This window comes from Lutra lutra, chromosome 15 (assembly GCF_902655055.1).
Source record: "Lutra lutra chromosome 15, mLutLut1.2, whole genome shotgun sequence".
NCBI classification, from domain to species: domain Eukaryota; kingdom Metazoa; phylum Chordata; class Mammalia; order Carnivora; family Mustelidae; genus Lutra; species Lutra lutra.
The window spans coordinates 44,284,875-44,308,289 of record NC_062292.1 but is presented as its reverse complement, the minus strand read 5'-3'; the positions used below and the strand labels follow the sequence as shown (position 1 = coordinate 44,308,289).

Below are 23,415 nucleotides of genomic sequence, written 5' to 3'. Positions count from 1 at the left end.
CATGATCTCAGGGTCCTGGGATGGAGCCATCAGGCTCCCAGCTCAGCGGGAAGTCTGCTTCTCCTCTCTCACTCGCCCTGCTCATGTTCCTTCTCTCACTGTCTCTCTGTCAAATAAATAAGTAAAAATTATAAAATTATTTAAAAAGGGGCGCCGGGGTGGCTTAGTCAGTTGGTTAAACGACTGCCTTTGGCTCAGGTCATGATCCCAGGGTCCTGGAATCAAGTTCTGCTTTGGGCTCCAGGCTCAGCGGAGAGTCTGCTTCTCCCTCTCCTTCTACCTGCCACTCTGCCTACTTGTGCTCTCTCTCTCTGTGTGTGTGTGTGTCAAATAAATAAATAATCTTTTAAAAAATTATTAAAAAAACAAAGTCTTGTCCTCCAAGAGGTTGCAGCCTGGCCGGCAAGCTGGCATGCATAAAAATACATAAAATTCAAAAGAGAAAGTGTGGTCAACTCAGGTAATGTTGAAAGGGAGTTTGGATAACCGAAAAACATTTCATCTTAAGAGATAATAATGGGGCAACCATTTCTTAGGTACTTTTAATTTTATTTTGTATTTTTAAGATTTTATTTATTTGAGCAAGAGATGAAGAGAGAGCACAAGCCAGGGGGAGGGATAGAGGGAGAAGCTGACTCCCCGAGGAACAGGGAGCCCAATCCCAGGACCCTGAGATCATGACCTGAGCCGAAAGCAGACACTTAACAGACTGAGCCCCCCAGGTGGCCCTTCTGCAGGACTTCGACATCAAGCACTTCATATGTGGTACTTAATGCTCTTGGGAGTGTCATTAATTCGGTGTAATGTTTTATCATTCTCATGTTACAGAAGAAGAACTTGAGACTCAAAAACATTGAGTAACTTGCCTGGCTAGCAAGTGGAGAAACCAGAACCCAAATCCAGATGGAATTTGGACCCATTGACCCCAGCAGGGGTCGGCGGGGAACGGAACTAAAATACTTATAAATACTTACTGAGCATCTATCATGCACCAGGCTTTTTTCCAGGTACAAGGAATCTGGCAGTTCCCTCAGCCCGAAATGCCTTCCCCTGCTCTCCACAAGCCCCAAAAGGGAACTGAAAAAAAGAGGGTAGGTGGGAGGTAGGGGGGAGAAGCTGAAGTTGGGGGGACAGGATGGGCCAGAAGGGGCAGGCCACAGTGGAGGGAAACCGGCAACGTGGGGGAGGGAAAGGCACAGCCCCTGCAGCCCTGTCCTATCAGCCTATCTGGGAATGGGGTGGGGTGCGTGGAATTTCTGGGAAGGAAAGGGAACAGAGGTGTTTGGTCCTGAGGTCTTTGTCCTCCTTGGGGTCTGTTCGCTTAGTGTCTTCGAAGTCAGAGGAGTGGGAGCAGTGGGCAGGAGAGGGGGCGGGCATGGGGAAGCTCCCTGGGGAAGAATCTAGGTGGGAAGACTAGGTCTGGTACCCCAGCTCCAAAGAGACTGATTCTGCGTAGCAGGGCCCTTCTTCTCTCACCTGCCAGGGAGCTTCATACCAAAAACATTCCAGAAAGCAGGCTCAGAGAGATGATGCTGGGCCCCCGGGGCAGAAGGCTGGAGCCCTAGGAATATTTAGTGCCACATCAGCGCTTCCGGAATGTGAATAACCCAGACAAGGGGGGTGGGGATCGACAGGGAAGGGGGGGCGACCAGGAGACAGGAAAGGCCTTCTGAAACCAAGACAAGAAACATTTCAGTCAGAATCCTGTCCCATTCTTGGCCCTTTCCTGGGGCAAGTCCATCAGACTGTCCCTGAGTAGAAATCCCCCGCCTGGGGAGTACCGAGACTCCTCTGTGTGGACGGAGGGAAACCCCCAGGGCACGGTAGCCTGTCCTCACTGTCAGGACTACCCCTTGGTTTCTCCTTTGGCTCATCCAGTGGGGGCTGCCCTGAGCCCTCCTGGGGGGCGGGGGGCTCGCCAGAAGGGAAAATGGCAACCTGGGTGGACTCAGGACAAAAGATTAGCTGAAGAGCCTGGGCATGTTTAGGCTGAAGAGGGCATTTTTGGGCTTTATGGGAAACTACCTCATAGATGACAGGGGTGATCTTCTGAAAATGTCAATATACTTGTAGGCTCGTGGCCCTCGAAGCAGGATGGAGACCAACGGGCAGCGGCTTCTGAGGCGCGGGGTTCAGCTAGATGAGGCAATCAGCCACAGACTGTGCTGCTTCGTTCCTTCGGGAAGTATTTGCCCGCAGAGAGCCCACAGCATCCACTGCTCCGGGCTCTGGGGGACAGGTCTGTGCACAAAACTGACAGAAATCTCTGCTCTCCTGGGGCTGCCATTCTAGTGGAAGTAGACAGACAAAGCGAAGGTACAATAAATAAGTAAATTATACAGTATGTTCACAAGTCCTAAGTATTAGAAGAATAGGGTTGGAGTACAGGGGTGAAGGGAAGAAGGAACCAAATTCTAAACCTAAATTCTAAATGATGAGAGAAAGCCTCACTTCAGAGGTGGCATTTGTCCAAAGACCTGAAGGAGGGGAGTGAGCTAACGCTGTGAATATTTGGAGAAACAGTGTTTCCAGGGTAGAGAACAGCCAGTTCAAAGACCTTGAAGTGGGAGCAGGTCAGGCAAATTCCAGAACTGCCAGCGAGGCTGGAGCAGAATGAGTGAAGGAGAGAGTGGCAGGGATAGGTAAGAGGTAAGGGGGAGTGAGGGCAGAGATCACATTGGGCCTCGTGAGCCATTATTCAGGCCATGGCTTTTATTCTGAGTGGAATGGGGAGCCAGTGAGAGTTCTGAACAAAAGCAGGGAGGGGCTTGATTGAACATTTTTCTTTAAAGTTCCTCTAGCTGCGTGTTGAGAACAGCCGGGGGTGGGGGTGAGGGTCAACACCACGAGATTTTTAGCCTGAAGAACTGAAAGGAGGACTTCCATCAGCTGAGACAAAGGTTACAAGTGGAGAGCCGGTTACAAGGGGAAGCCAGGGAGCACTTAGACCTCAATGCAGATAAGAGGTATGAAGAGTCTGGAATTTGGGAAAGAGACGTGAGTCGGATAAGTGATAGAGATTTCCCAGTTGTTGCTTGAAGAACTTTCTGCTCTGGGTGCTGACTAGGCAATCTGTGGCGTCCCCATTCAGGAAGACCCTAGGATTTTACAGAATCAGAGGGCAGGTGTTTCCTTAGCCCATCAGTTGCTGGAGAGCCTGAAAGCCGCGGAGGGAGCAGTTTTGCCTGGTTGGAATCAGCCTTCTCCTCCTGAAGAGGACCAAGGGCTTTCTCTTATGGATGGGGGAGAAGGTTGGAGGGAAATGGTCCTCCAGACAGTTGAACCTTCCTGAGACCCGGTTTCCCTATCTGCAGGGCGAGAAGGTTGTACTAGACACTTCTCAAGACCCTCTGGGGCTGACACTTTGGCCCTGCCCGTCTCCAAAGACTTTCATGGGTTTCATAAAAATGCCGGGAATGTCGTCCTTGGGCCAGGGCTCTGCCTCTGACATTGGCAAAGGGGATGGAAGTCGCCTTGTGCCTTCCTGTGTTTCTGAACTTCCTGCTTCAGATAGGGGAAGATGCGGGGGGGGGGGGGGTTCAGGAGGGTTGGGGCTTGAGCCCTGCCGATGGAGGACCAGGGAATCTGCATTTCAACACGCCAGGCATGGGGCTCCAATCACACCAAAGGCTGAGAACTTACTCCAGGTAAGTGATAGCTTCCATCCTCACCTGGAATAAGCTCTCAGCCTTTGGTGTCACTGGGGCCCCTTGCCAGGGGCGTTAAAATGCAGATTCCCTGGCCCTCCGTGGGCAGCCCTCTAGCTGCTGCCTTGACAGGAATCGCACACGGCTGGGCCTGCCGCTTCTCTCTGGAGCTCAGGCCTTTCTCTGTCATTCTGCCTCCTTCTGGCTCTAAAATTCTCCCCTCACTGGAAGGCCCCATCCTTTCCAGTCATCACTTCCCTGGTCTCTCCAGGCTCCAATCCTCTCCCCTGAGCTAATCTCACCTTCTTGATGTCACCATTTCCCCTCTCCTGGGGCATTTAGGTCAGGCTGGGGGAAATGAGTCATCCTGGGGTGGGGGAGGGGGCTTCAGGTCCATAAATGGGCAAAAGCTCTGATTTTAGCTTTCTGTCTTCGGGAAAGGGACAGTCTCTCCCCTCCGTTATCCTCTCCGCTCTGTCATCGTCCTCCCCCAGAGGAATTCCCCAGAGACAAGGAAGGCGTGCGGTGGGGAGGCTGCCTTTGACCAATGGAATTCTAGAAACAGCAGAGCTTCTCAGGGAACTGCATTCCGGTCTGACTCAGCTTCCCTGATAAACAGACACTGCTGGCCAGGATTTTCCCAGCCCATGAGGCCAAAGCCCCATTTCCGGGTGGAAATGCTCAGCTCTGCCTTCGGAGCTGAGGACCCAGCCGGGGAGGGCTCTGGACGCAGTCACTGTAGCAGGACTGGCCACCCTCCCCCGTGATCACTGCTGTGTCCCGAACAGCTTCATCCTCAAAGCAGGCCTGCCTCTGGCATGAATGTTGCCTCTGTTAAGGGGCACTCCAAGTTCTGCCTCCCACCCTGCCAGTGCCCAGTGCCCTGGGAACGAAAAGCCACGGGAGGGGCCAGGTGGTGTCTAAGGAGAGCTATGGTCGCCCCCCACAGTGGATCCTCACCTGGTGGCCACATTTCTTTTGAGTTCTATTCACCATTGGGGGTCTGCGCCGGCTCTGCTGTGAAAACCTTGCTTACAACAGGCTCTGGGCCAGACTCGCAAAGCTCCAGATACATCAGAATGCCAATTCCCTGACTTATCATGAAAAATGCAACTGCTGGCAAACCAACCAGATACTTGGGTTTGCTGGTGAGTACGTTCACCATCTGGGGGTCGTTTCACAGAGGGGGAAGCCACAGTTGTGCAGGAAGCTAACTCAGAGAGCGTGGCAGGTGGGCCAGGAGTGCTAGACGGGCTCGCTGTCTCCGGCGCGACTCTGGAGAGAAGCCCACACACATCAGTGGTACCGTGGAGACCATCTCACTGGCTTAGAGTGTCCTTTCTAGAGCCAGAGCACATGGTAGTAGTTCAGAGAGTCACTTTCCTAGTTCAGGCCCCACCAGCCATATTGCTGGAGGGGTTCAACGAGACTCCTCGTCCACACACCCTGTAACCAATACCTCATCCAAGAAAAGCGAAGGAGTGAGAGTAGGTGCTCAATAAATGTTTAATGAAGGGTCTCCACCTGCTTTGCGGGCCCCAGTCCCTTATAAAGGGAAATCGGATAGTTAAGTCAGTGAAAACCCATCCCCTCATAAACCCATCAACAGGCATTGAGAACTTACTATTGTTCTAGGTGCCAGGGGAAAATACAGACGCAGTCAAGGGACTGTCCCCTCCCTGCAGGAATTCCTATATAATAAAGTTGCAGCTATAAACGAACACCTACGGGAGGATCATTGTGAGCAGCACTAGTGGGCGTGCCAAGGGTGTGTGTCTGGCACAGAAAATGTGTAAGGCGGTCAGGTCCCACTGGACTTGGCTGTGACGGGGCCGCTTGCGTGGACGAGGGATGGACAGCTGGCTGTTTGGGGTCCTCACTCTTTGGTCACTAGATTTGTCAGTAAAGGGATAAGCCCTGCTGACCGGGGAGGGGGGGACGGGGTGGGGGGCGGTGCTCCAGGCGCCCAGGTCCCAGGGCAGGCTCTCCCTTGAGGCCACCCAGCCACAATGCAGGAAAGACACAGCCGAAGTCAGACTCACTCCCACCCCACCTAGCCCTCACAGGAAACGGGGGCGGGGGGGGGGGGTCACAAGCAGTAGACATACACCAGGGAGGGACGGGGAGAGAGAGAGCTGGTTACCTCCCTCCCTCCCTCCCTCCCCGCCAGCCCTGGTTGGGGGTAGGGTAGGGCAGCAAGCGCAGGATCACCAGCCCTGTTCCCAAGGAACCAGAGTTACCATCAGGCTCCTCCATTATTTTCTCCCTGCCTGGAGGGGTTTACCTTCTTTATTATTTATTTATTTATTCATTTACTTTAAAGAGCTATTTATTTATTTTAGAGAGCTAGGGGGCAGGGGGAGAGGCCCAGGGAGAGCGGGGGAGAGAATCCAGAGCAGACTCACCGCCAAGCAGGGAGCCCGACACGGGGCTCCATCTCACAACCCCAAGATTGTGACCTGAGCTGAAATCAAGAGTTGGACACTCAACCAACCGACTGAGCCACCCCTGGTTTACCTTCTTTAGATGCCTCTCAGAGCCTCAGGATGAGGCAGGGTTGCAACTCTCTCTCAGCTGAGTCGGCTTGGTCCACCTGTGTCCCATGGCCTTAGACGAGCATCTCTGTCAGCTGAGTCAACTTTGGCCACGTGCGTCCTATGCCCAGGCCCCTTGGATCAGCATCTCATTAGACCCACTCTTCCACCCCTGTTGGGGCAGTGAGTGAGGTCCAGCCTCAGCTTCCTTCCACCCGCACAACTTAGCTCAGAAAGAAGAACCAGCACAGAATCACGTTAAATGATGTGTTCAGTGTCAGCACATCCCCACCCCGGATTAATTTCAGGCAAAAGAGCTGGTTCTGATCCTCACTGAAGTCTCTGGTGTTGCTTAGAACCCCAGTTCCCAAATAGTGGTCTGGGGGACCCCTAGCGGTATTCCCCAAATCCTTCCAGAAGATACAAGGATACATGAGGTTAAAACGGTTTTATTAACAATATGACTATATCATTGACCTTTTCCCTCTGATTCTCTAATAAGTGTACTGTGGAATTTTCTGGGGGCTTCCTGATGTGTGTTGTTACAGCAGATGGAATGCTGAAAGAGATGGAAGCATCCAATTCTGTTCGAGAATGTGGTTGTACTTAACACAGTGTACACTTAAAAATGATTAAGATGTGGGGTGCCTGGGTGGCTCAGTGGGTTAAGCCTCTGCCTTTGGCTCAGGTCATGTCTCGGCGGGGTCCTGGGATCGAGCCCCTCTTTGGGTTCCTTGCTCAGTGAGAAGCCTGCTTCCCCCTGCCACTCTGCCTAGTTGTGATCTCTCTCTCTCTGTCAAATAAATAAATAAAATATTTTTTAAAATATTAAAAAATATTTTTAAAAATTTAAAATATTTTTAAAAAATGATTAAGATGGTGAATTTCTTGTTATGTGTTTTCTACCACACTTTAACTTTTTTTAATTTTCAAGAAAAGAATCTAGCTTTCTTTCATGAAGCCAGACATTAAAAACATTTGCAACAATGTACAACAATGCTTCTCCTCTCACTATTTTTGCTTTGTTTTGGAAGATAGAGTTTATTTTGAAGAAATGTTTTGTTCATGTAAACATGTAATGAGTTATTACTACTACTTTTTAACTGACATTTGAAAATAAATTAACAAATATTTTAAAAAATTTTTTTTTAGATTTTATTTATTATTTGACAGAGAGAGACACAGGAGAGAGGGAACACAAGCAGGGGTAGTGGGAGAAGGAGAAGCAGGCTTCCCGCTGAGCAGGGAGCCCAAGTCGGGGCTTGATCCCAGGACCCCGGGATCACATACCAAGCTAAAGACAAATGCTTAACCAGCTGAGCCATGCAGGTACCCTATAATATTGCCTGGAATATGCTGAACTAAAAAATCATTTGTTGTCTATCTGAATTTCAAATTTATTTCTTTTTCTTTTTTTTTTTTTTTTTTCTGTAGGCTCCACACGCAGCATGGAGCCCAGCACGCGGCTTGAACTCACAGCCCTGAGATCAAGACCTGAGCTGAGATCAACAGTCCGAAGCTCAACCAACTGAGCCACCCAGGCACTCCCGAAATTCAAATTTAAATGCGCATTCTGTGTTTTTATTTACAAAATCTGGCAACCCTGATGGCAGGAAAGATTTAGGTTAGACTGAGAAGAATTTGAGACAGACATCAGGATTCTGATCCAGGAAGGGGTGGATGATTCCCTATCCTGGACAGCTTTGCAGAAAGCAAATGTGCTGCTGGCTTCTCCGTGCGTGGGTGTGTGGGACTAAGGGTCCCAGCCTGGGGGGGGGGGGGGGGACAAAGGATCTTCCGTGAGCGGGGCCCCACGACTCACCCACCCTCCCAGAAACCTAGGTGCTCGTGGCTGAAGAGTCAAAGCTGTAGAAAGCAAAACACCTCTTAGGTTGCTATTATTTAAAGAGGGAAGTGGCAGTGGGGGGGTGACGAGTGGGTGGGGGCAGGGGAGGATGTCAAAAACATGAGGCAATGAAGTCATTCACCTCTCCTCTGCTGGTGAGCTCTGCTAAAAATAGTCGTGGCTGAGGTTGAGTGAAGGGTTGTGGGGAGGCTCAGGGGGACTCTGGGTGGGGCTGTGCAGAGGTACAGCTTGGGGGTTGGGGTTTGGGGCCAGGCAGCCAGAAAACCCAAGAAGTTTGGGTCTAGAAATAAACAGAGACCAAGAACTGGCTTCAGGAGCAACCCAGAGAAGCGGCCTCCCCTCCAGCTAAGAGAATGGAGGGAAGAGGGACCAGTGATGCGTCCCTTTTCCCACCAGCCTCAGCGAGCTCTAAGAAGCCCTTTCCGTGAAGCGACAGTTGTGCCTCAGAAAAACGACTGGCAGGGAGGCGACCATGCTTTTAAGTTTTCTCTACTGCGTCCTCGACATTGTCCCCATCCCCGAGGATCCCGGGTGGATGGAAATGCAGTCCCTGCCTTCTGGAAAGCCTGCAAGTCCGGTGGAGGAGACAGAAACATAAAACCCATATGATCCCATTAACTCACGGTGACAAGAGTTCCTAATGGAAGGGCCAAGAGAAGCTGAGCGCCTCCCTCGGCAGCTCCCCAGTGCTGGCTCAGGCTGCAAACCTGCAGAGAAACAGGGCAAGCTCCAGACCCCTCCTGGGCTCCACTTTGCCACCTGCACACGGAGAAAAAATCCTGGTTTGGGAAAGAACAGCTAAAGGACAGTTTTTCTCTCTGGAGCCTTCTCCTTCACCTATCACAGCCCGGGAAAAGGAGTTAGATGCTTTGTCAGAGGGTTTGTAAACACCATTATTGGTTTTCCAATGAGGGAGGGAAGCAGCGGGGGCTGGCCTACTTTGACCTTGGAGATCTGGAACCCAGCTTAAAGTCACAGAACAGTTTCTCTTTCCTGGAATCTAGAGCTTCTGGAACCGAGATGAACTGAGCCCCTCCTGCCGGGGGGGCCAAGGGGAGATAAGGGGTCCGGAACTCCAGCCTGCTGGGGGCACAGCCCTTAGAGGCGTCAGAGAGTGACCAGGCAGTGCCTGAGCGGGTTCTGAACACGGGGCTGGGTGGAGGGAGCAAGGCCCTCTGCCAAGGGGCACAAGGGGAAAGCTTCCTGAAGGGAGTGAGCTGGGCCCTGCCGGCTGAAGAGTTTTCTGGGTCAAGTAAGGGGGTTTGGGGAAGCAAGAATGTCCTGGCAATTCAATCCTGACCTCAAATAGTCAAGTGTGGTGTCTGTGTGTAAACCTCATCCACTCGGCTGTACTCTATCCTGAACCTTACCTCCTCCCCGACCACATTTCATTCTCACCGCTGTGGCGGGGAGGGTGGGGGGCGCTCCTGCCAAGGGAAGGATCTGCGTGCACCTAGAGGGAGGGAGGGTAGGGGTCCAGGGCCTCTCTCTCTGTCCCTTGGGTTCCTGGAGTTCAGGTTCCAGGCCTGGTTTCTGCCCTGTCCCTCCCCTCCTACAAGTCACACCCTGGCTGCCTGGCCCTTCTCTGCCTTTGCCAGGAAGGAGACCTCTAAAACCTACAGCTCACCTGCTCACTGGGCGTGTGCAGTCTCCCCACAGCCAGCAGCAGCTGTTTCTCCTCTGTGTGAGGCCAGGAGGCCCCATGTTGGTAGAAGAGTCTAGCAGGACTCTGTCCAGATGGGTTCCGTGACCTTGAGCAAATCGCTGGACCTTTATGGGCCTTGACCTCCTGTGTGTTCAGTCATAAGGCCTTACTCCGGGATTTGTCGGAGGCGATGCACGGAGCATCCTTGGTGAGCTGTCAAACACAGCTCTTGAAATGTGCCTGGGCCCCACAGTGTGGACGGGGAGACTGTCTCAGGGTTCAGGTTTCAGACATCAGCTTCCGGATGGAGATCCAGCTTCCTGATCTGGAGTCCAGTGATGGCACATAGGAAGTTCTGGTACCAATTTGCAGAATTTTTGAGGAGGTCCATTTTTCTGGGAAGAGAATACAGAGTTTCCCATCAGGCCCTCAAGGGAGTCCACGAGTAAAAACCCATGAAGAGGGGCGCCCGGGTGGCTCAGAGGAAGGTAGTCTTAAGCGGCTACCTTCAGCTCAGGTCATGATCCCAGGGTCCTGGAATCGAGCCCCATATCCAGCTGCCTGCTCTGTGTGAAGCCTGCTCCTCCCCCTCCCACTCCCCCTACTTGTGTTCCCCCTCTCTTGCTGTGTAGCTCTCTGTCAAATAAATAAATAAAATATTTTAAATAAATTAATTAATTAAAAACCTATGAAGAGCCACGGCCCGAGGCTTGGGCTCCCGCCATGGGCCCCATCTGCCAGGAGAGCCCCTCACAACCAGGCAGACAGAGAGTCCTGCAAGCCCGTGGGGACAGCAGTCACATGGGCCAGGGTGACCAACGCGTAGCCATCCAACCCGAACATGGCTAAGCAGCCACGTGGTTCCAAAAAGGCCGAGGAGGGCTCCCAAGTTCAGCGCAGCCGGCCAGACGACAGGGCTCCTGACAGTCTCCTTGTGTCAGCTGGGAGGTGATGTTCCACTCCCGCTCCGTGTGACCAGGCTCTGGCCGCAGTGCCACGCCTCCTTCTAGACACCATGTTCCAAGAACTCAGATCAATGGAAATGCTTCCAGGCGACAAGGGCCAAACTGTCAAAAGGTTTTAAAACCAATCTGAGGAGAAAGAACTCAGAACTGAGGGCACTGGGTTCCAAGCAAAGAATCTGAGAATAAATGGGGATTGGGAATGGACATCACATTCCTGAAGTGCTGTCTAGTGGATTCTACAGAGAGGATGATCATAATTCAGCAAAAGGAAATACTTTCTAATAGTGAGCTCTGGCCTGCATGAGGTGGATTAACTGGGACTTCTCACTGCTTCAACGATTTGGCCTCCTGGAAGGAAAAAAATTGCAGGCGGATTCTAAGCTCTGTCCCGGGAGAAGATGGAGAAAGAACAAGGACCATGCAGGGACTTGGGGGACAGTGGGTAAGGCCCTGGGGAGGGGGATGGGGCAGGGTAGCCAGACCAGAGAGAGCAGGCCCCTGCGGTCTCTACTGGCTTTCCCAGAGGAGTCTGTTCCGACCACCTGGGGCTGCTGGGATCAAAGCCCTCCCTCCAGGGACCCTGAAGCAGGGTGCTGTGCAGAGCGGGCAGCAGGCTGGGTAAGGAGAGAGGACGCTGGCAACCAAGGAAGGCTGGTCTCCAGCCCCCATGGAGGACAGCTTGGGTTGTCACAGGATGGGCCCGGGGGGGGGGGGGGGGGGGGGGGTTGGGAAGATGGCTCATGGGTGAGTCACCGGTGGCGATTGTCTGCTCCTGCTCCCTCTGGGGGAGGGTGGCTGGGGGAGACAGAGCCTCTGGCCAGCTGGGGCCTGTGAGGACAGGTTCCCCACTCCTGTCCTTCCGGCTCTGGGGGCCATCGGAGTTTGGATCCCTCGCCCTCCTCACCCACCACCGGGGAAGGCAGGGCTGATGAGCTGGCATCGGGTGGACGTGGATGGAGGAAGGGGTCCAGCTCTCCTCACCCCTTGCTGAGGGCTTGTGGGGGTCATGCAGCGGGCCTGTGGGAGAGGCCACCCTGCCCTGTCTGGAAGGTGTGCCCCCCTCTCTAGTGATCACACCTGAGCCTGAACCTACCAGCCACACCCTTCCTAAACTCCTTGCAAACCTGCTCTCACCCAGCAAGCCTGTCGAGCACCCCACCCTACCTCGGGGCCCGGGGGAGCCTGGGGAGAGCAAAGGTAATGTGGGGTTGGTGTCCACAGCGGCCACCCCTGCCTCTCTCCAGTGCCTGGTCTGGTCTGAGGGGCAGAGCTGGCCTCCTACCCCCATCAAGCCCAAGTCTGGGTCCCTGACGTCTCCTGGAGTCTGAGGTCACATAAGAGCAGGTGACAGACAAGGTTGTTATCTGTAGGGGAAACTGAGGTCTGCGGAGGTGTAGACACATAGCTGTGGGAAGTTGCCGGAAGGAGGACCATTATACAGGTGAGTCCTCCCAGGGGACTGTGGCCCTCCAAGGCCCCGGCAGGCCTCCAGCTCAGGAAAAGTCAGAGGTTTAGGCCCACCTTGTAGTCCTGCTGTTGCCTCCCTTGCCTCGCGGCTTGTCTGTGGACCCGGATGCATGTGCTCTGGAGCTTAGGGGCAGGTTGAGACCAGAGATGCCCCGAAGAGACAGCGGCAGGGGCTTTGGAGCCAGACCTACAGGGGTCAAGAACCAGGTTCCTGCCCCCTCCTGCTACCAGGAGCTTGAGAGGGGCCTAGACCTCACTGAGCCTCCGTTCTATCTGCTGTTAGATGATGACACTATCCATCTCACGACGCAGTGTTTTACATCTATCCTCTCACTCAGCTCTCAGAGCAACACTGAGGGAGGCGAGGTCATGGGTCCTGTCCCCACCTCAGGTGAGAGCAATGAGAACACAGACGGAGGGAGCCTAGCCACGCTGGGCAGGGTCCTGGGATCCTGGCAGGCAGCAGACCCTTAACTGATCCCAGGGCCATGCCCTTGACCCCTCTGCTATACTCTGCTGGCTCCATGGCTGGGAGAAATGGCGCGGGGCCGGGAGCTAGAAGGACAGAACCAGAGGAGCAGGGAGCTGAGGAGGGGGGAAGGGGAAGAAGGGGCCTCTCCAGCAGAAGGTGCTGAGAGGGTCCAAAGCAGAGGCAGCTGAGGGGGCTGCTCTGAGGGCAGGGACCGCCCCCCCCCACCCAGACTCCTCAGCTGTGCCTGCAGCTTTGGGTTCATGGAAGGGGAAGGACTGGGAGTCTTGAAGCTGTTGACAGCAAGAGACAGCGAGCTGGGGTGGTGTGGTGAAGGTGGCCCCTCGGAGTCCACGAGATGGTGGGGCAGAGAGGACGGTGTGCCAAGCTGCTGATGGTGCTTTCCTCTGGAGTGGGGTTCTTTTTTTATTTTTTTAAAGATCTAAAGGCATATCCTGGATTCACCTTTTTTTTTTTTTTTTTGAAGATTTTATTTATTTGTTTGACAGACAGAGATCACAAGCAGGCAGAGAGGCAGGCAGAGAGAGAGAGGGGGAAGCAGGTTCCCAGCTGAGCAGAGAGCCCGATGCGGGGCTTGATCCCAGGACCCTAGGATCATGACGTGAGCTGAAGGCAGTGGCTTTAACCCACTGAGCCACCCAGGCGCCCCTGGAGTGGGGTTCTTGAGGGATAATTTTATTCTCTATACCCCTATACTGTTTGCAATTTTTCAATGTGCGTGATTTGAATTTTCATTTAAAGGAAGAATAAGACTGGGAGGCCATAGGTCAAATGCTAATGGGGGGACCACTTGTGGTTTGAGTTTCTTTGTTAACTTTTCATTTTTTTAAAAAAGATTTTATTTATTTATTTGAGAGAGAGAGAGCATGTGCACAAGGAGGGCCAGAGGGAGCAGGAGAGAGACAAGCAGACCCCCACTGAGCAGGGAGCCCAAAGCGGAACTCGATCCCAGGACACCGAGATCGTGACCTGAGCTGAGGTCAGATGCTTAACTGACTGAGCCACCCAGGCGCCCCTCCTTGTTAAATTTTCTACAACAAACATGTATTAATGAAACTCAGAAGAATATTTTTAAATGAGATCACATCTGTAACATGTCTGGAGTTTCACTGTCCCAGTACAAACTTCTGCCATCGTGGCAATGTTCTCGGCCTGTGCTGTCCAGCACAGCAGGAGCTGGTCACACATGGCTACTGAGCACTTGAAAGGTGGCTGGTATAGCCAAAGAAATGAATTTCTAATTTTGCTTACTATTGACTCATTTAAATTTAAGGGTTTTTTTTTTTGTTTTTAAAGATTTTATTTATTTATTTGATAGAGAGACACTGTGAGAGAGGGAACCCAAGCAAGGTGAAGGGCAGAGGGAGACGCAGCCTCCCCACCGAACAGGGAGCCTGATGCAGGGCTCCATCCCAGCACCTGGGGATCATGACCTGAGTTGAAGGCAGACCACCCAGGTGCCTCTCATTTAAATTTTGTTTTAAATAACCCTGGCTTGTGAGGGTCCAATAAGACTGAAGGATGATGCTGAGTCTTAGAAGTCAGCTTCCTGCCTGGTCACCATCTGAGCCCTGCTGACAAGGGCTTTCTCCCCTCCCCTGTCCCTCCTCCCTGGCTTCAGAGAGTCCTGCATTCAGGATGGGGCCAGGGCCCCTCTGCTTCCCCCATACGACCTGACCTTCCATCTTGGACCCTGCACAGAGCATGGGGGTGCCTCCCCCTCAAGCCCCACCCCTTCCCTTGTGTGTGTCATGGTGGGGACATCTCCTGCTGGTGGGAGCCTAGGCTCAAAAGCCCCTGACTGTGATGACCTTGGGCAGTCAACTCCCATTTCCGGGCCTCAGTTCCCTCATCTGTGTAATGGGAGTATTGGCCAGAGGTTCCATCAAGGCCCCATGCACGGTCCTGCAGTTAGCTGCTGAGGTCACACAGCCCAGCCAGCCATACTGGGCGCTGTTGGCAAGAGGGACTTAAGTAAGGCCACGAAGCGGACTTGCCGGCTGGAAGGTTTATGAGGCTCTGGGTTGGGTGAAAAACATCTGACAAAGGATGTGTCATCGAGCGAAGAGAACTTGGCCAGCCCAGCTCCCCTCTGGCAGCTACCTGCTCTTCCTTACACCATGACCCCATATTAGCAGTTACCAAGCTGTACTGTCGTCTGTTTTCATCTTTCTTTAGGGGTAGATTTCGAGATGCTCAAAGAAGAAAAGTCTGGGGGCAGCTCACCCCAGCATCCTCCTTCTGTTACACAAAGCAAATACTCTTACGGGTTTGGTGAACACAGACACGAATGGCTCCTTGGGACCATCCCCTCCCCCCTACCCCCACACTCCGGGCCTTTCTCTTCTGGGACCTAGCATTACACTCTGGGACTTCAAGGACCCAGCTCGGAAAAACAGGAAGTCAATGGAGTTTGTATAAGTTTTGTCTTCCATTCCCAACTCTTTGAAAGTTTTTTGTGGTTTTTTTTTTTTTTCTCAGCTGCCCCCCCACCGCCCCCCAATCTTATCTTATCTTTCTCTGGCAGAGTAAAGAAAGTGTTTAATGAGATAAACTCATTCATACTAAGAGGTGACTGCATGTTGGTTTTACCCCTTCTCAGGTCACCTGCCACAACACTTAGCCCACCCTTGGGTATCAGACTCCAGTTCGGAGCGATGGTGCCGTCCGCAAACCCAGCTCTGTCCCCGGTCTGCCATTCCCCAGCTGTGCCCATTAGGAAGTTCCCTCATCTCGCTGAGACTCAGTTTGCTCATCTGTAAGGTTTGCCACCCTCCAGGGTTGAGGTGAAGATCAAATGAATTAGCGCACACAACATTTTTTTAGCTGAAAAGTTCCCAGACAGAAAAAGGGATCGAGTCAGCCATGACTTTGGGCCGGGCTGGGGCTTTGCCCCACTGTCAAATCATACCTGAAGAGACCATGGCTGTGTGTGGAAGCCACTACCTCCTTTTTTCAATCTTAGAGCTACCAAGCAGAGAGGACAACCCTGATATCTCTTTCATCTGTAGCCCCACCCATGGGGGAGGGAGAGAGGGAGGCCAGGATGTCCCCAAGGAGCCCACCTGGCTTCTCTCACTCCCTTGAGACACCTCGGCTCCCACCCCCCCACTGCACCCCCCAGCCTGAGCATCCAGCAGTGAGGACCCCTGTGGTGGTTAGAACATGGGTCTCAAGGGTGCCTGGCTGGCTGAGTGGGTATAGCATGCCTCTCTTGATCTCATGGTCGTAAGTTCAAGCCCCACACTGGTTGTGGAGCCAACTTTTTAAAAAAGAAAAAGGAAAAAAGAGAACTGGGTCCTGGGCCTCTCCTTGTTCCCTCTGACTCCCCTGTCAGCACGGGTGCTGCTCACAGACCTCAGCCAAGCCAAGACTCCCCTCCACTCTACAGGGGGCTTGTCCTTGAGTTAGGTTCATGCAGGGACCCCTTTTGGGATCTTCCCAGAGACTCATTAGCGACATCAACCTCTCCTTCCTAAGTTGTTCTTCTGTGTAGCCTTGGGGACCCTGACACCCCAGAGAGGTTCCACGACCTGCTTGGCATCACACAGCATGGCTGAGTGTTAGCCCCCAAGCCCCAGAAGTTCTGGATGGGCGTTTCCTTTCCTCTCTGTCAGCTGTCCTCATTCCTGCTCCTTCCTGGTATAGCAGACTCAGAAAGCCCTTCCCCAGCCTCCCACCCTCTGGGGTGTTGTCTGGACAGTGCTGAGGCCTGAGCCACATATCCCTTCCTGCCACAGAATGATGCCTGCTACCCGGCCTGCAGACCCGGCACCTGCCCCAAAACATCGGCCGTGGGACACTCAGCCTTCTCGCCTCTTTCCCACCCTGAGAAACCTCTAAAACTCTCCCGACACCCTCTCTCCCGGGACCTCCCACCCCAGTCCCGTCTCCAGCATTTATCTCTCCGCCGTGTTTCAGAGAGGCGTGTGTGTGTGTGTGTGTGTGTGCGCAGGCGTGCACGTGTGCGCGTGTGCCTGTGTGTGCACGTGTGTGTGCATACGCGTGTGTGTCCACTAGGCTATGAGCTCCTCGAGGCCAGGGACCGTGTCTTTCTTTACTTACTGCTCTAAATCGTGTTTCTGAAATTTCACTGAACCTAAGGCAGGGTGGTAAGGAGGCCACACACCTGGACCCTCGGCCACCAAACTCTGATGAGAGTTCCAGGATGAGCAGAGGAGGAAGAGGAAGGAGAGGAAGGAAGGGGACCCCCTTTCAGCCCCTTTCTTCTAAGCAACCATATAGCATCTCTCAGGTCTTCCTAACCGAGGCCCAACCTGGCCCCACCTGGCTGAGAAGATGAGGAAGGAGGTCCGGTCAGAGACACATAACTGGTTGTGTTGGTGACTCGTCTTTCACAGGAGTTCATTTAGTGCCCAGTTTCGTGGGAAACCCTCTCCTCCCCTCCACCCCAACTCTGGGTGCTTGGGGCTGACCTCAACTAGAACACGGGCAAGAGGACCCAACTCCAGTAAGGTGAGTGTTTTCTTACTCAGAGCTGGGCACCCAAGAGGGTGGGAACAAGCCAACTCAGCCTTCCTGCAGGAGACCAGAGACCAGAGCCCCCAGACCAGCCAGAGACACCCAGATCTTTCTGGAGCATTTACTTCAGGCTCATCACCCATGAGCTGGAATTGCTGCAGGAACAGTCAAGGACACAGACAGCCTTTAGCGGGAAGATGCACGGGCCGCAGAGCCCAGGCACTAGGAGTGTGGGTAATATCTTCTGGGTGCATTTGGAAGCAGAGCCAACTTAGTGGGTGGCTGCCTGGAGGCTGGGACACAGTGGAGGGGGCTGGGGCAGCCCCGCAGGGGCCAGGATATGTCCTTTGGACAGTTGGCCTTGGGAGACGGGAGTCGAAGGCCAGGGACGGACTGCCAGGGAGGGAGAGCAGCTCCCCGGAGGAGCAGCTCCTGGGAGGAGCTGAGTGTGGGAGGCAGTGTTGCCCTCACCAACCTAGACGGCCCTTCTGGCTGACTCAGGTCCTGCCTGCAGGTCTGGATGCGCTGGGGCAAGTCCTGGCCTCCCCTCCCTCCCCAAAGGCCGTGCCAGCGCACTGGGTGGGGGCCGAGCTTCCTCCTTTCATTTGCACTGGGAGATTAGCTACAACCTGTCAGGCAGAGGGGTCGCTTGCCAGCCAATTTTTCAAGCCCTGCCCGGCGCTGCCCACAAGGAGGTCAGAGCCCTCTCTGGGGGCCCCAGATGGCCCAGCAGCAGCCTTACAAGTAACTCCCCTAGGACAGATCTGGGGGTGGCCTGGAGCAGGGAATGTCTCCTCTGAGCCTCAGGAAAGTCCTGCCACTTGGGTAACACAAATATCATCACATTTCTGATGAGGAAACTGAGGCCCATGACCTCACAGACAGGGTGGCTGAGTCTCCACTCAAACCTGGGGCTCTGGATGCTGATTCCAGTGCCCACACGGGGCCCCCGGGCTGGAAGAGGGAGGACCCCACATACTCATATGCTCATAGGACCAGGGTGGCGGCGACAGCTGGCCTGGGCAGAGCAGGCCTCATCGGGTCCCCTCCCTCAAGCTGGGGCCTGACCCCTGGGGACTGGGCCAGCTTTGTCCATCAGACTTAGGTGGGAGGCCTCTGCTGTAAGAAGGTTCTCAGCTCCTGGGAAAGGGGAGCTGTGAGGGATCAGAGGCCGATGCCCCATGTCACCCTCAGCCTTGATGTTTTCTGCAGGGTCTGTCTTACACTTCTGGGCAATCCTTTAGCACTTGAACATCCCCTGGGGTCAGGAATGAAGAGTCATTACAACCGCCTTGAGCTAGTCTCTGGCCACATGCTGAAGCCTCGCGCAGGTTTTCCCTCTCGTACCCCAGACCCGTGAGCCCGTCCTCCTATCCATGGCCGAGGAGATGCCCCTGAGAGCAGCTGGAGCTTCGTCTAGGGTAAGCGGCTGGCCGTGCTGGGACTTGAGCCCAGGCTGGCAGGCTCCAAAACCCAGGCTAGAATATTGGGAACTGAACCTCACCTCCGCTCCAATGGGGGAATGAAGCCTGCCATCAGGAACCTTCCATACACCCCAGCCCCAGCTCTCTCTTCCCCACCCTGTGGCCCCCGGTCTCTCCTTCTGCCCCCACCCTCCCCACCCTAGAATCGCCCCAAGAAAACTGGAGGAACCTGGAGCAGCAAGGTTGAGTCACCAGCCTCTGCTGTGCTGTCAGAGGGCTTGGTGCCTGCGAGGGCTGCTGCTGCCCCTGGATCTTCCTCCCCAGATGCCAGGAAGGCCAGCTCTGCGCAGGCACAGTCCCCAGTGCTGCTCCTCGCCGGCCGCTCACCAGCCCAGCACTGCTGGAGGGTGAGCGCACCAACACCAGGCAAAAATGTGTCCACGACTGTCCCCACTGGGGGCTGCACGTGGTCTGGCCAAGCTCCCTGGACCCCATGTGTGGGGCTAGGCCTCACAGGACAGATCCTCCGGGAAGGGGCCTGGCCCTGTTGGTCCCGCAGTCTGAAGGAGGATGGTCCCCTGCAGAACAGGCTGTCCCGGGAAACTGCGTGGTGGGAAAAGGAGGCAGATGTGGAGTGGGGACAAGGCACCCCCCTTTTACAGAGAGGAGAAGCTCAGACACAAACAAGGAAGTGTAGGTGACCATCAGAGGAACAGAACCCAGCTCCCCAGTCAGGGCACAGCACGGCTTTTCTAGATGCCTCCCTGTCAAAAATAGGGCCTGGGTAGTTCCCTCCTTTCTGTGGATGACTCTTTGGCTGGGGCTGATCTGTCCCCTTTTCTTGGACTTGTCTCTTTGCAGCTTCAGTTGTCAGCCGAGTATGCCCCTCGTCCTCCCTCCATCCCGCCTCCCTCTCAGGGTGGACTGGGGTGGCATTTCGAAGCCAATGTGGGGAAGGCACCTGACCTTGGGGAGGAATGTGGGTAATGTCTGCAGCCTGGAGCAGCCACCCCCCACCTGAGGCCCAGGAATCCGGCCCCCAAGGGAGGTGTGTGTGTGTGTATGTGTGTATGTGTGTGTGCGTGTGATTGGAAGAGAAGGGGGGGGTGCAGGGCCCAGGAGCGCTGAAGTGTTGGGTGGCCCCATGAGGTCACCTGCTGAGACTCTACATGGTTACAGACGGTAAGGATGAACCAATTCTGCCCTTGTGGAGCCGCCAGCACCCAGGTAGAGAGCTGGGTCTCCTAGGGCCCTAGGACTCCTAGGGCCCCCTCAAGCCCAAGGCCACAGATAGAGCTGCAACTTGTGACTTCTCAGGCCCACAGAACCCCAGAACATCAGAGCCCTTCGAAATCAGCACTTAGCACAACCATTCCCTGGTACAGATATGGGAACTGAGGCCTGAGAGGGGATGGGAAATTGGCCACAGGTGTGCTAATTACGGCCAGGACTCTGGGGTGGATGCCTTCCCCATAGCCCTCCTGCACCCGGCTTCCTCCTCGCCCCCTGCCCGCACCCCCCCCCCCCCCCAAGGTCCTACAGGGTTCCTTCTGGGAATCCGTGCCTTGTGAGTGCCCTGAACTACCAGGGTCAGGAGCTGCAGCTACAGGGGGGAGACTGGGGGCCCGGCCTCCCTGCCCAAAGCCTCCCTGTGGCTCCTGGTGAGCAGGTGATCTGTGCTCTGGCTGGACAGTAGGATAAGGTCGTGGTAACTCCAGCAGTTGCCCCTCTTTGGGACTGAACCCCCGAGAAAAGCGTAAGGACTCTGCTGCCCTCTCGTGGCCACGTGCAGGGCCGGCCTACGACTGTCGGGGCCTGGGGCTGCTGGTCTTCTTCAAGCCGCTGGCATCTTTCTCCCAACCCCCTTCCCCTGGAAAGGGCTCTGGGCAGCTGGACGGGCTGGCATCACCTCACTCCCTTATCTCTGAGGCCACTTCCTTGGCCCCCAAAGCATGATGGTTTGTTTGGTGGTGGTTCCTGGTTGTTTTGGTGATGGATCCTGGAAGAAGGCGGCCTCAGGCCAACAGGGGAGGCCCGGTCTGTTACCCAGAATGCCTGGGTATGGGGAGACACCCGGTGGTTTCCACGGAGATGGCCCCATCAACCAACACTAGACAGGATGCTTTGAAATTTAGAGGATATTTATTTTTCAGGAAGGTCCACCACAAGCTGACCGGGCACTACTGTCCACCGCTCCAGGGGATTTCTCCTTTGCTTTGTGAGAAATGCCCTCTCTTCTTGGAAGTGCCCATGGGAAGGCTGGGAGGTGAAGAGAAACCATACACAACACTCCAGAGCCTTAAAAAAATAAAGCAACAAACAACCTCCTGCACACAAATACACACATACAAAATAAATAGATGTATAAAAGGCCACTCTCCTCCCGTCCTGGCCGGGGGGCTACTTTGGGAGAGTGGGGCTGGGTGGCTCAGCCCCCCTTCCCCAGCCAGGATCATCCAGAGGCGAAATGGTATGGAAGTGCTGGACAGCCGAAAACAAGGCCTGGCTTCCAGGGGAGGATGGGGCAGGCCCTCTCCCCGGAGCTCAGTGGGGGTAAGGTAACGAAGGAACAAATAAATAAATGAATAAATAGAACCCAACGTGCTCCAGAGGCCTAAGGGCTTACTTAGGCTGAGGCTCGGGGCCTCTGGGGCCTATTTCCCTGAAAAGAGCAGATCCAGTGACAGGCAGAAAGAATCACAGGGAAAGCACAAGTCCAAAGCCACAGCCTGTCTGACCTCCAGAGCCTGCATCCTTCATATCCTGGGAAAGGCCCGGCCCAGAAGTGAGCCTCAAACCAGCTCTGGAAGGAGGGGTAGACTGTGCCTACTTTCTGGCCCAGCAGGTGCTCAGAGGCTGGGGGGCCCTACCCTCCTTGGCATTCTGAGACCAGCAGAGCCCCCCCCCGCCCCCTTGCCCTCTGACCTTTCCCCTGACCATCCCCGCAGGAGGGAACTGTCTGTCGAACCTCCAGGTTGGGGCCTGGAAGCTCTCCTGCTCCCATTCTTCTCGGCCTTCCTGACCTGCTGCATCCTGAGTCAGCTGGGAGAAGTCCTCGTGTGACTACATCATCCCAACAGCCCATCCTGGTGACCCCTCTGCTTCATTTGGCCACAGATGTCCCCACTGCCTCCATCGGGGCCGTGCTCGAAGTTCCCTCCAGGCCAACAGGGAGAAGGCATCAGACAGAAGCGAGAAGAGAAGGGGGCAGGAGCTGCGGGAATGGACAGTTTGGGCGAGAGGCCGAACCAGACGTGTGAAGTTCAAGGGGCTCAGGCATCCCAGGGTCCCTCCTGGAGAAGCAGAGCCGTCTCGGGGCCAGGGAGAGAGCACGGGGCGGGGGTGGGCTGGCCGCTCAGCTGGGCAGCAGCACGTGCTCCAGGAGGTAGGTGATGGAGTCCCAGTGCTTCCAGAGGAAGAAGAGGACGAGGACCAGGAGGGCAGTGCTGGTGATGCGCAGGCGTGTCTTCATGAGGGGCGTGATGAAGTTGGCGATGGTGGACACGAACACCAGGAGCACGGCCATGAGCGCCAGGATCACGTTGATGAACTTGCCCAGCAGAGCCCGCGCGTTGGCGTTCTCCACGCCCTCCAGCTGTACCACCTGCTGCTGCTGCTGCTGTAGCTCCAGCTTGGTGACCCGGGTCAGGCAGGACTCCACGGCCTCCTGCAGGGGTGTGCACGCAGGGGCTCAGGGCAGGCAGGCCCTCCAGGCTGCACCGGCCTGCCCCTCTGAGAAGGCGACCGTCTGCAGCGCTCTCATCTCCGCCCCACCCCATGCACCACGTGCCCAGGCACCCATCATCCCCCGCTTGGTGGGGCCCTCCGCCCCAGGGTCAGTCTCAGGTCGCACCTGGATGTCCCGAGCCCTCTCGTAGGACTGGTAGGCCACCTTCTCCTCCATGCTGGCCAGCTCCTGTTTCAGGTTGGTCATCTCATTCTGGTGAAGCTCGGTCAGGTCATTGAGCTGCTCCTCCAGACGCTCGTACCTAGCCGAGGGACAAGGTGTGTGACAGCAGCCCTGGTCCCCTCACCCCCCTTCTCTCCCCAGGATCAATTTCATTCACCACCACCACCCACCCAGCGTGTTCAGCCCTGTCCCAATTTTAACAGCAAGGACAATGGAAGTTACTATAGACACTGGGCCAAGACTTCACCCACATTATGTCATAGGCTCCTTGTCACCCTCAACCCCACGAGATAAGTACCAGTGTCACCCCATTTTACAGATAAGACTGAGACACAGAGAGGTGAAGGAACCTGCCTCAGGTCACACAGCTCATGAATGGAGGAGTCAGGGATTGACTTCAATGTGAGCCGCTGAGCCCTGGCCTAAGACACTCTCCTGGGGACCAGGGACTTGGTGGGACAGACACACGATCCCTGCTCTGCAAGCACATGACGTCCAAAGGTGACCCTTACGTGGGCTAGTTAGTTTTCAAGCAGGGCTCCCCCTCAATTTCCCAAACCTTCTGCATACACATAAAGGAAAAAGCAAAAGTGCTAATTGAGGAAAAGATGGCCAAGAATCCCAGGGAGCGAGTGCCAAGTGCCCCGAGAGCACAGGGGTGGAGCGGGCAGAGGGGAACAAAGGACCAGAGACTCCGGTGTCCGCCAAAGGTTTAAGCTGACTGTGCCGGATGTTTACATACTTTGGCTTTACAGGTGTGGACTCATTTAACCTTCATGAACACTCGGAGTAGGGATTCATGTTATTCCCGCTGCACAGACAAGAGACCAAGTGTGAAGAGCATTAAGTACTTTGCTTAAGGTCAATGGCAGAGTAGAGCTGTGGAGGAGAGGCAGGAGGCGCCCGGGTGGCTCAGTCGGTTAAGCGTCTGCCTTCCGCTCAGGTCATGATCCCCGGCTCCTGGGATCAAGTCCTGTATCAGGC

At 54.7% G+C, this 23,415-nt stretch overlaps 1 protein-coding gene across 3 annotated transcripts in view; it reads right to left on the bottom strand.

Annotated features, from left to right (window-relative positions):
- Window positions 1–20,641: 20,641 nt before the first annotated feature.
- Window positions 20,642–23,415, bottom strand: part of TMCC2 (transmembrane and coiled-coil domain family 2) — a 38,907-nt gene continuing 36,133 nt past the window's right edge. For all 3 annotated transcript variants that reach the window (XM_047705304.1, XM_047705306.1, XM_047705305.1), the window contains 2 exons: window positions 22,375–22,510; window positions 20,642–22,188 (listed from right to left, as the gene is read on the bottom strand). In XM_047705304.1, coding sequence (XP_047561260.1) covers window positions 21,877–22,188; window positions 22,375–22,510 — 448 coding nt within the window. In that variant the 3' untranslated portion in view covers window positions 20,642–21,876. The remainder of the gene's footprint in view (window positions 22,189–22,374; window positions 22,511–23,415) is intronic.